The sequence below is a fragment of the Mus caroli genome, unplaced genomic scaffold (assembly GCF_978045245.1).
Source record: "Mus caroli unplaced genomic scaffold, Mus_caroli_1 scaffold_9, whole genome shotgun sequence".
NCBI classification, from domain to species: domain Eukaryota; kingdom Metazoa; phylum Chordata; class Mammalia; order Rodentia; family Muridae; genus Mus; species Mus caroli.
In genome coordinates, this window is record NW_028227264.1 from 7,425,914 (window position 1) to 7,438,220 (window position 12,307).

The 12,307-nt window shown below is 38.5% G+C and overlaps 1 protein-coding gene across 6 annotated transcripts in view; it reads right to left on the minus strand.

The window, feature by feature from the left end:
* Positions 1–513: 513 nt before the first annotated feature.
* Adgb (androglobin) overlaps positions 514–12,307 on the minus strand; it is a 141,392-nt gene continuing 129,598 nt past the window's right edge. For 4 of the 6 annotated variants that reach the window (XM_021175285.2, XM_021175284.2, XM_085842628.1 and 1 more), the window contains 4 exons: positions 9,696–9,863; positions 5,113–5,203; positions 4,183–4,366; positions 514–855 (listed from right to left, as the gene is read on the minus strand). In XM_021175285.2, the coding sequence (XP_021030944.1) occupies positions 667–855; positions 4,183–4,366; positions 5,113–5,203; positions 9,696–9,863 (632 nt within the window). In that variant the 3' untranslated portion in view covers positions 514–666. The remainder of the gene's footprint in view (positions 856–4,182; positions 4,367–5,112; positions 5,204–9,695; positions 9,864–12,307) is intronic. The other 2 variants (XM_021175286.2, XM_085842629.1) reach the window with 1 other exon arrangement.

The window sequence follows — 12,307 nt, forward strand, 5'->3', positions numbered from 1 at the left end:
AGATAATCCTCTTGAGTTATTTAAGTTCTTGTTTTGCTAACCGGATAAATTCAGGGGCCTGGAGAAATGGCTCTGCAGTCAGGAACCCTTGCTGCAGATACAAGGAAGTTGTCGTGAGAGTCTGGTGCCCTGAGTTAGAATTCCCAAGAACCTATGTATAGTGCCACATGTTAGCACATCTGCAATCCTGGTGTTTCTGTGCTGAGGTGGGAAGTGGATACAGAATTAGCTCATCTGGAAGCTTGGGGCCCAACCAGCTTGGAGTTCACAGCAAGCGACAGAAACTAGGTACTCGGCTCAAAGGACGTGGAAGAAGAGACAGCCCATCTCCTAAGTGTTTCTGGCCCCTAAATGCATGGCAGGAAAATACACATACACACACACACATACACACACAGACACACACATGTGTGCACTATGTACACACAAATTTATTTTAATACAGGAAGCTCAAAGTGAAAACCACAGAATGTTATTTACAACCTAAGCATTTATTTGTTAACAATTTTAATGAAATTAGAACATTTGAGAAGCTAGTGTCTTCAAATCCTTTGTAACAGAGACCAACAGTTAACATTAAAATTTAGAAACCAAGAGCGAGGAACATTTTCTCCTGTTTCTATTGACCTAATGTTTGATAATGTGGCATAGTGCACCATGGAGGCATTACTTTTTCTTTCCTCCTTTCTTCTTCTTCTGTGAGTCAGAAGCTGGAGACTTCTTCTCTACCTCTATCTTCACTGCAGCTTCCTGAGCTGCCAAGGCCTCCATCCTCAAGCGCTCCGCCTCCAGCAACTTGTTTCGGTATTCTTCCCGGATATCAAGGATCTTCTGCCGGGCTTCATCTACAGAGTCCTATTCCAAGGCAAATCCCACACCCGTCAGTCTCACTGATACTAATGCAGAAGTACCAGAAAACAAACAAACAAAAGGAATACTTTCCCTTTATTCTTTCCTGATGCCAACAGACTAATGGGGAAAGTCACTGAAGACAAGAGCTCGGTTTGTCCTTTATCACTTAGAAATAAACAAAACAGGAAATTGTGATGCATGGCAAGTTAGATTTTAACTCGGAATGAATCACCAAAGGGGGGAAAAAAGAAAAAAGAAAAAAGAAAAGAAAAGAAGAGAAAAGAAAAGAAGAGCAGAGAAAAAGTAAGTACCAGTGAGGAAAAATATGTGTAAAGGTGGAGAAGTTGGTAGAGGTTTGGTGGCTGAACTTGGCTTTGAATGAGTTCTGGATCAATCTGTCAGTCACACAGCAGTTGTGTGTTATAAGTTACTAGCTTGCAAGCTGTATTCTAGCTCTGACAAGATATATCAGAGTGAGGCAGGCCTTCAGAGTAAAAGAACCTAGCCCACTATCTTTCTCTCAGTCTAGGAGCAGTAGATCACAGTATTTATCGTGGACACTGGCCAGCAGCATGCAGTTGGATTTAAGCTTGCATCTTGATTCTGTTCCTATTTAAGAACCTCTTTGCCATTAGTGGATGGGTGTTGGCTCAATGGATGTCATATTACTAACTGTTCCCGTCTCCCTGGTTCACCTCTCATTTTCTCTTTCCTCTCTGAATGAAGCCTCGCTGTTGCTTAGGCTTCAAACCCAATACAATGGAATAACAAGGATTAGTGCACTGACTGTAACATAAAGAGAACTTTCGTGAAAGGGAAGCATTCTCTTCATGCTGAATTGTTTGAGGTTTTTCTTTCCACCCCACATCTCTGCAACTGGCATGATTTTACTGAGAGGCTGGCTTAGCTGGATGTCAGTGTCAGACTTCAAAATGCTTTTGATGAAATAAAACTGTGATACAAACCCTAAAATTGGATTTCTAAAGTGAACTTCATGAGTACAAGATGAGAGTGCTTGCTAGGGAAAGGAGAGTGAGTGAGACACAAACATCTTAGGAGTGTGTATAAAATCAGGTGAATACTTGACTTATTTTAAAGAGAGTTATTTTCTCCTGCTTGATAAGAAATGTGTTACTATTGGGTTTCTTTTTAAATGGCTTCAATCAAAATAAGTGTGTTTATTTGTATCTAATCCTTGAATGACTAGGCTCTAAATTCATTGTCCCAGTAAATAGGTTTTCTCTACATCACCCTTGTCTATTGCATTAGCTCAGCTACTAAACCCAGAATGACAAGTGACCTTGAAATTTCCTATTTCTGATAATATTATGTTATATTGAATCTATGCAATTTTAATAATAATTCAATTCTGACTCTTTTTTTGGCAACACAATTGCATTTTTCCCTTTCAAGCATAAGAGTAGAGCAGAGTGAAGGCCTTCTCTAGGAAAGACAGATGTTAAACGCATTCATACTTCAAGTCTACATTACTCTTTCAAGTTAAACAATACGGAAATACATAGGTAGGAATATAATGTTAAAAATCAAAATGAGGCATGATCATGCAGTTGGTGCAATGGATATATACTTCTCCATTCTTTCTCAGGCTCAAGTTAACCTCTTGCCACCTATTATCAGATTGACAGAGCTCCTCAAACAAAATATCAGCAACCAGTACTCTTAGGTACCAGAAACCAATTGCTTCAGTGCTTTATGTCACACATTCAACCAAAGCTGGCTCCATCTTTGAAGCTGTAAGTGGCCACATGGTTTGCTTTAACCAATGAAATGCAAGTGGCAATAGTGTGCTATTTCTGGACTGAATTGCCATGCTTAGGTCAGCGTGGTCTCTTATATAGCCTTATATACTATATATCACTGCCAGTATAGTCACAGAAGAGTTTTCTGCACGTGATCTCTTTCAGCCTCATTCAGTGTCTTAATAAGCAAAAGAAGGACCCCATTGAGCTGCATTAGACATGTTCTTAAAATGAGAAGTGCCAGGCTCTGGTAAGCTGAAGCCTATGAAACCTACCTGTCTATTGCTTGTCTGCATTTTTCCTGAAGTATTGCTTATTTGATGTATTCCCACTCAGTTAAGTATTATCTTTGACTGTGTTACTTTGATAGGGTGAAGTAACTAGAAGCCATGTATGTGCTGGACAAAAAGCCATAGGACCCACAGAGACAAAAGATTCACCATCTTTTATAAAAAACAAGTTTGCAAGATCCCTGCATCAGACACTGAAATAATGAGATTATTACCAGAGAACAAAACAGTTTATCCTTAATGACAGGTCCCTTTGGTTGCTAAAGACAGACCATATCAAAGAAGGTCAAAGATGGATAAAATACCTAGAAAGTTCTGTAGCTCTCAGTGCGTCTCTCTCTCTCTTCCTCTCCCTATCCCCCTCCCTCCCATTCTCTCTCTCTCTCTCTCTCTCTCTCTCTCTCTCTCTCTCTCTCTCTCTGTGTGTGTGTGTGTGTAAGTGTATATGTGTGAATCTACCAATATGTGTAGGTATGAGTGTGTGTATATGTGTGTGTTTGTGTATCTACCTGTATGTGTATATATGAGTGTGTATAGCATGGGTATGTGAATGTGTGACTGTGTGTATGTGTGAGTTTGTGTATACGTATATAGTGTGTGTGTCAATATGGGCATGTTTGAGAGTATTCGTGTGTAATGAGTTAATGGAAGGAAGAGAAAATGAATAAATCCTATCATCCACAGACAGAAGCCATCCTTACACATCTACTGTTTCTCTCCACTTCTAGTACCACAGTCTTTTTTTTTTTTTTAATTAGATTAGGCCTTCCATGACACAGAAAGTTTTTCCTTGGACCATGCTGCTGCTGAAATAGGGTGGGAATAATGGCAACCCACAGTGAAGAGCTGTGGTTTTGATCTGCAGCTTTTAAATACATGTTTAAGTTAAATACCATTATATTTCATTTCATTTTCTCTTTATAACATCCATGTTATCAGCCTGCTGGGCCTGTGGGGTATCCTGCGTGAACCCTGTGAGCAAGCAAGAAGGTTTTAAAGTATTTTCCCACAGTCAGCCTGTCCAACTCAGGCAAAGCAGTTTCCGACAATAGTTTTCAACATTCATCTCATAAGATAGATTCCTATTATGACAGGTTAGTGGGCTTTTAAGGGAGTTGTGAATGAATAAGAGAAGTGAACCTGTACCTATCCTTTCTGGGAGGTGGTAAACTGTAAAGCCAAATATTACGAGTTTTTTCTGCTCAGATGAGTGAGTCTGCTTTCGTTTTACTATAACAAATGAACTTGGCAAATGTTGCTATTTATACCGCTAGACTTACCCGCATCTCTCCGTACATTTCCAGAACCTCATCCTTTTGCTTAAAACGTTCTTCTTGATCAATGTCTCTGATGCTGAGGATACGGGAGCGGTACTGCCGGAACTGGTGGACTTCTTCTGCCTTCTGCATTGCTTGCTGCTTATTCAGTTCCTCTGTCTGCAGCACGGCCTCCGCAGTTGTTTTCCTTGATGTAGAATGTCGATAAAATGAATATATATATATATATATATATATATATATATATATATATGTGTGTGTGTGTGTGTGTGTATATGCATGTATAAATATATGTGTATATATATATATATATATATGTCATTTGAGAACTTGAAAGTAAACAGTACTTCAGAAAGCAAAGTAATTTGGAATCATATTAAGTCAAACTGAATCTGACAATGGCAGAATAAAACATTAGCTTTTCAAAATTGGGTTAGGTACTGTATTCTGACTCATTGATATTTTAACAAAATATTATGGAGAATGTCAGTAAACTCAGATCCATCATTAGTGACTATGAAACTATGAGTATTTTTCAGGGTTTACTTCTGACTTTATCTAGTTAGTAAATGGGACATTCTTAAACATATTAATCCTATTATTTAGTTCTGAAGAAAATATAGCTTCATGAAATAATAGTGGGTATTACAAGGACTTTCTGTAGGTCCAAAGGAATTTTGTTGTTATTGTAGTTGGTTTTTTTGGGTTTTTTTTTTCAAAAGTCACATAAATGAGTTGGGGTTAGATAATGGAATATTTGACAAATTTAAGCTTCAAAATCATGTAACTCTAAAGTCATACACAGAATTAAGACATAATAGGCACTTAATTTCAACTTTTTGGTTACTGACCAACTGTCCATTGAGAATATATCTAAGAGTCTATGAACACACTTGTCTGCACATATTTGTACATATGGTATGTACAACTTACCGTACATAATGACTGAAATCCAAAAACTCTAGTGCTTTACGAATTTGTTGTGGAGATGTTTCCAAAATTGTCGGAGATCGTTGTCGAACCACTGTTAAAAAGCAAAGCAGACAGGATTCCAGAATTAAATAAGCTTAATGCTATTATATCTCCTGGTTGAAAGCAATGTTTTCTGTTTAGGAACAACCCTGTGGTTTTGTTATGATTTTATTGATTTATTCTGATGAGTTACATTTTATAGTTTGTCTTTGTTTGATGTACATTTATGTATAGCTAAACGAAGGAATAGTAGCAAATTCTATTCTAATTACAATTAAATGAAGGAGGAAAAACAGACTCTTTCTTCAAATTACAAAGTTTGTAATATTGTGAGTTAAATGATTGAAATTTTAAAGAGTTTGAGAAACGTCTGACAGTCACGCTAAGCACTATGGTAGAATTTAAATGTTCTTAACACAGTGTTGTACCTCCCACGGGATTAAGCAATATATAAAATAAGCACACTAAAGATCAAAGGAACAACTTTTACTCTATACACTCAGAGGGAGCCACAAGAAAAGATTTAATAAAAAATTTAAATCTTTAGATGATAGTGACCTTTTGACTCTTCCAAGCCCCTATGTCTTCAAAATAAAAAGAAAGCATTGTTTACATGCAAAACCAAACCAAATCCACGCAATATGAAGGGTGAAATGCAATCCTTTAAATAAATCTGCTAGTTCCTTTGATCATAAATAATCTAACTCCAAGACCTTTATATTATTCAAATGAACTTCCCAACCATCTATTGTCATGGCAATGTTCCACCCCCAGAAATTTGGCTGACTTTAATTTATATCATTAAATCTAGTTTTTATTTGTTTGTTTCTCCTGGATAGCTTCAATGAACAGGAATGGGTTGAGTGACATGGTAAAATTAGTTACCCTCTTAAGGGACTTTCAAACTACAGTGGGCTTTTGTTCCTTTTTTTCTGATGTGTCTACATGCATATATACCATGGTATTCCAGGGGAGGTCAGAGGCCGACTTTTGGGAGTTAGTTCTCACCTTCCACCTTCCTGAGACAGAGTTTCTCTTATCTCTGATGCTGTGCAGCATGCTCAAGGCCAGCTGTCCAGTGGCCTTCCCTCCCCCTTGTTCTCCTCTCTCCACTTTCCATCCTCAGCAATACTAGGATGACAGATGCAGCCTACCACATCTGACTTTTTAAGGTGGGAGTGAACTCAGGTTGTCAGGCTTATGTGGCAAGCAGGTACTTTATCCCACTAACCCAACTATGATATTAATAACCCAACTATTTTCATCTCATTCTCTATGGTTTCAATTCTTAATTCTAAGAGGAGATTCAGATTTGCAGCCATATTGGGGACTCTTTTGTTTAACCCTTTACAGATACACACATATCTCTCCCGTGGTCAATATTTCCCAATTTCTGTTACCTCCCAAACACCAAGGGTTGCTTTAGCGTTCACTGTAGGTCTTATATACTTCATGAGTTTGGGTAACTGTAGAGAGTCTTGGATATCATCGAGAGTACATTCACTCACCTGGAAGGACTCCAGGCACTCTTATATTTTTCTCCCATACAAAGCCCACTCAGCTACTGATCCTACTGATACCTTTTCCAGAAGGCAACAGTGCTGTAATTGTATGGTATGAAGATAGGAAGGCTTTCCTGATCACTCCCTCTACTTGACTTTTCAGACTCCATGTTCACTTCTCAATGGATAAGACAAAGGCCATATGGAGACCAATTTAACATTACTGAACAGAACAAAGTTGAAAGAAGTATCTTTCTGGTCTGGAATAAGATAAAGATTTTCACTTTCATTGTTTTCATCCAACCTAGTCTGGGAGGCCTTATCAGAGCGATTAGGCAAGAGGAAGAGGAAGAAATCTTACTTAAATTGGAATCAAATGATGTCATCACTGTTTACAGATGAAATGTGTCTATATACAGAACTGTTAGAACTAGTAAATTAGGTCACAAGACCTTCATGCATAGGTCCATAAGACACTGCATGGATTGCTTGGTTATCATAGGACTGGGTTTCTGATCGACAGGTTGAGTTTGGCCCAGCCTCTCTGCTTTCTTGTTCTTCATTCTGTTCATGTGGCATCACCTCTTTAATGGCCTTTTGAACTATAGTTATATCCTTGGATTGATTCCTACTTAATTACAGTGAATATTTTAATGTACTGTTGTATATGGTTTGTCTGGGATTTAAAGACATATTACTCTTTAATTACATGTGTGTGTGTTGTGTGTGTGTGTTGGGGGGGGGAGATGGTAATCTGCACATGAGTGTGTATGTTCCATGAGAGTCAGAAGAAGAAAATATCAGATTCCCCCGGAACTGGAATTATAAGCAGTTGTGAGCCTTAAGATATGGATTCTAATAATAAAGCTCAGGTCCTCTTTAGGATCAGCAAGCACTCAAAGACTTATCCAACTCTCTGGTTTGTCAGGTTTGGTTGAGAACGTTTCTTCATCTAGTTTCATCAAGGATATTGGTTCCTTTGTATTGCTGTACCTGTCTGACTTGAGACCAGTGCAATACTAACGCCACAGAACAAGTGTGACTATCATAAGAACTCATGTTGTCTAGATTCTAAGGATTATGTCTGAGAGTCAGGATTCTCGATCCAGAGACAATGGCCCCAATGGGATGGAGCATTAAGAGTAAGGTGTCAGCCGGGCGTGGTGGCGCACGCCTTTAATCCCAGCACTCGGGAGGCAGAGGCAGGCGGATTTCTGAGTTCGAGGCCAGCCTGGTCTACAAAGTGAGTGCCAGGACAGCCAGGGCTACACAGAGAAACCCTGTCTCGAAAAACCAAAAAAAAAAAAAAAAAAGAGTAAGGTGTCATTGAGCGTAACTGGAATGAGATTGTGGATAGCTTCCATGTGTATCCACTTGTTTCCAAGCTGCCAAGCACTGAACCTCCACACCTGAACTCCTGAATTCCATAGCAGGCACATTACCCACTCCTAGGCACCTCCTAGCCCTGCATCAATCAACCAGTCAATCAAACCATCTAATCGCTGTAAGCTGTGCATCCAGGAATTTGTCCTAGTTAAGGTCATTACCAGCATATTATCTCTAATAATACCTTTGTATTTCTCTGTGGTTAACTCGAATTTCTTCCTTTCCACTTCCTATGATTATTTGTGTAATTCTCTACCCCATTTTAAAGATTAGTGTAGCTACTCATTTGAATTTTGATTTTGTGTCCTTATTTCATTTATCTCTGCTGTAGTTTTTACTTCTTTCCTTCTAAGCTTTGAGTTTTCTCTGTTCTCAGTTCTCTAGTTCTGTAGCTACAGAGATGATGGTGAGGTTGCTTTTTGAAGGAAATGTTCATGCTGAGAGATAGGCTGCCCCCTCAGCACTGCCTGGGTTATGTCCTGGTAGGCTTTGCTATGTTGCTATTTTTATGCTTAATAATAGTTTTTACAACACACATTTGCATTTGCATCACATCAGTATTCATGCAATCAGGGTAAAAAAAAAAAAAAACATTTTTCTTATAGAGCTCTTGTCCCTTGGCCACCATTTGTACTATTATTGGTATGCTGGTTATGTGTCAGAAGCCAAAGTACAGCTTTCCAATTACTCTTCTCAAATCAATTTTAAAAAAAATTTGGATTCAGAATTATAATGCTGAGGTCTTCAAACATATATAGAATGACCTTCCCGTGCAGATCTGAATCACTTTCTGAGGTTGTTTTCTCTTGATCCAGGTGATTTCCTTTGACACTTATTTGAAGGAGTTTAATCACATTCACCAGTGTTTGAATTTAGGAAGGGTCACCTGTCTTCCTGTAATCACTCCCCACACCCCCACCCCACCATACATACTTTTTTCTTTTTTTCTTTTTCTCCTTTTCTTCTTTCTTTCTCTTTCTTCCTTTCTTTCTCTTTCTTCCTTTCTTTCTCTTTCTTCCTTTCTTTCTTTCTTCCTTTCTTTCTTTCTTCCTTTCTTTCTTTTCTTTCTTTCTTTCCTTCTTTCTTTCTTCCTTTCCTTCCTTTCCTTCCTTTCCTTCCTTTCCTTCCTTTCCTTCCTTCCTTCCTTTCTTTCTTCCTTCCTTCCTTTCTTTCTTTCTTTCTTTCTTTCTTTCTTTCTTTCTTTCTTTCTTTCTTTCTTTCTTTCTTGTGTTGAAAATTGAACTTAGGACATTGCATGTGCTAGGCAGATGCTCTACAATTGAACTATACCCTACTCCTATTTTGCCTCAAGTTTTTATGGCTGGTTTTTGCTTAAGAATTGTTAGTCAACAGCATTTTCTTTTCATTTCAGTGTTTGCTGGAGACATTGGGGAGCGGTGCAATTGGAGAAATCTAGATTAACATGCCAGGAAGACATGCTGTGTTCCCAGCTGTGATGGGTATATATATTTTTCTATTTTGGAGATCCCTAATTTCACATGTATTCGTTATAACCTGTGACATAGTGTTATTTCAAAGACAGCTGTATGTGTTACCTTACCAAACAGGATCAGGACTCACCAGCCGTTATAATCTGTGACATTGTTATTTCAAAACAGGTGTATGGATTACCTTACCAGCAGGATCAGGACTCACCAGGGATCTCCTTCCGTGGTGGCTCTTCCTTCGGTACATTCTCATTGCTTGCAAATTTTGTCAGAGAGGTGATGGTCTTGGTCAGTTGCCACTTCTTCCACAGCACACTTCCTGCTGCGGCTGGTGGCAGTTCTTTGATGTCTGCATCTTTCCCAGTACCTAGTTCTCCTATAGCACAATGTATATGTTCCTGAAAAAAATAACTTACACGCTGCTAAGTCCATGCAAACAAATCTAACAGGGCTTGTTTGTAGGAGACCAGATTTGGAGGACATGATTCCAAATCTTTGCAGTGTGTTACCAGGGCACAAGCAACATGACCCATCTGGGATGGCAAAATGTGATATAGCTACTGTAGGCCAAGTGTGAGGTGTGCCTGGAAGCTTCTTCAGGATAAGAAAACCACATCCAATCAGAGGCCTTAAAAATTGAGACAATTTTGACAGAGAGGAGGTCTTTAAGCATTGGGACCACTGTATATAAGCAAGGCACTTTTCTTTGGGAAGGGACTAGTGAGTCTAGATACTTATTGAAGTTGTCTTAAAATCAACTGAAAAGCATTTTTACTTGAGAAGATCCTAAAGCTGGGAGAATTTTCCTTAGCAGCAATTTTAATAGTGACTCTTTGACCATGAAGAAATCATACAAACCAACCTCAGCCTGGGCATTAGCCATGCATTAGTCTCCTATGGGTTCATCCATTGTAGGTTATCTGCTTTGCACCATATTCTGATTTGAATGAAATGAACGATTTGGGATGTGAATTGCTTCTGCCTCCAATGGTACCTGGATAGAGTTAGGTCTGACTATACATGTGATAAGACAATGGATCAAAGGAGGGCCAGGTCTGCAAGCTTTCTGGTTATCTGTGTCTCACTGAATTATAACTGGTGAGACTCTCTCCACCTTGGAAATCGGAATATACATCAATGGGTTGGTATATAAGTGTAAAATAAAATATAGTTTGTCTTCAGTATCCCGGTTCTTCATCCATGGATTCAGTCAACTAACCATTGATCAAGAATTTGTTAAGGCAGAGCTAGAAAGGTGGTTCAGTATTTAAGAGCACTGGATGATCATCTAGAAAAGTCAAGTTTGATTCCCAGCACTCATATGGCAACTGTCTATAACTATAGTCTTAGGAGATTTGCTGCTGTCTTCTGGCCTCCTTGGACACCAGACACACATGTGGTACATCAACATACATGCAGGAAAAACACATATACACATAACATAAAAATTAATTAATTAATTAATACAACATTTTAAACATATATAGTTAAAGAATGACAAGACGCCAAGGGAGGTAAAGTAATGCTTACTGTGTAAGCCTAGTGACCTGAGTTCAGCTCCTAGAATCTGTGTAGAGGCAAAAACTGACTCCACAGAATTGTTGGTCTTCTGTATGTGTAGTGTAGGAACTCTCTAAACAGCATGCACATACACATAGTACAAAAAATACTAAATAATTTAAAATATATTGTTTAAAAATCTTATGCTGTTATTTACAACACAGTTAGTTCTATGTTAGTTTTCTTTGTACTGAACACATACACGTGTTTGCCTTTATATTCTCTAAATGATATCGGGTAACAACTACTTAGAAAGGTTGAATTATGATTATAAGATATATAAGGATAATTAAAAGTATGCAGGAGAATGTGCACAGATTATATGAAAACATGCCACCATTTACTTGAAGGGTATTGAACCCCTGCGCGATTTGGTATACACTGTAGGTCTTAGAAGCAATCACCTTTGGAAAATAGTGTAAACTATAATTTAAGTAATGCAAGTTGCCAAGTCATGACAATAATTCCATACAAGTAGTTGTGGTGGTTTGAATATTCTTGACCCAGGGAGGGGCCCTGTTTGGAGGTATAGCCTTGTTGGAGTAGGTGTGGCAGAGTTTGGAGTTTGCCCAGCTGGTTTTCTGTCTTGTTTTGGGGATTACAGTTAAGTGACTGGATTTATCTCAGGAGAGACTTTGAACTTTGGACTTTTAATAGTATTGAGACTGCTATAGATTATGGGGTCTTTGGAAATTGGACTAAATGTATTTTTTATTATACTATGGCTAGGTATGGCCCCATAGACTCGTGTGTTTGACCAAGCCTATGGGAGCCAAGGAGTGGAATGCAGTGGTTTGTATATGCTTGGCCCAGGGAGTGTTACTATTAGGAGGTGCGGTCTTGTTGGAGTAGGTGTTGCCTTGATAGGGAAGCATGTGACTGTGGGGTTGAGCAATGAGGTCCTCCTCCTAATCATATGGGAGCCAGTCTTCTATTGGCCTTCAGATGAAAATGTAGAACTCTCAGCTCCTCCTGCACCATGTGTACCTGGATGCTACCATGCTCTCACTTTGATGATAATGGACTGAACCTCTAAAGTTTTAAGCCAGCCCCAATTAAATGTTGTCCTTATAAGAGTTGCTTTGGTCATGGTATCTGTTCTCAGCAGTAAAACCCTAAGACAGTAGTTATGTTTATTATTCTTAATCTTATCTATCCACTTATTCTTATTTCTTATTCTTATTCATTCTTATTCTTATTCTTTTATTCTTATTATTATTCTTACAGGAGGTGCTGTATTATTAAGTAGCAGGACTACCT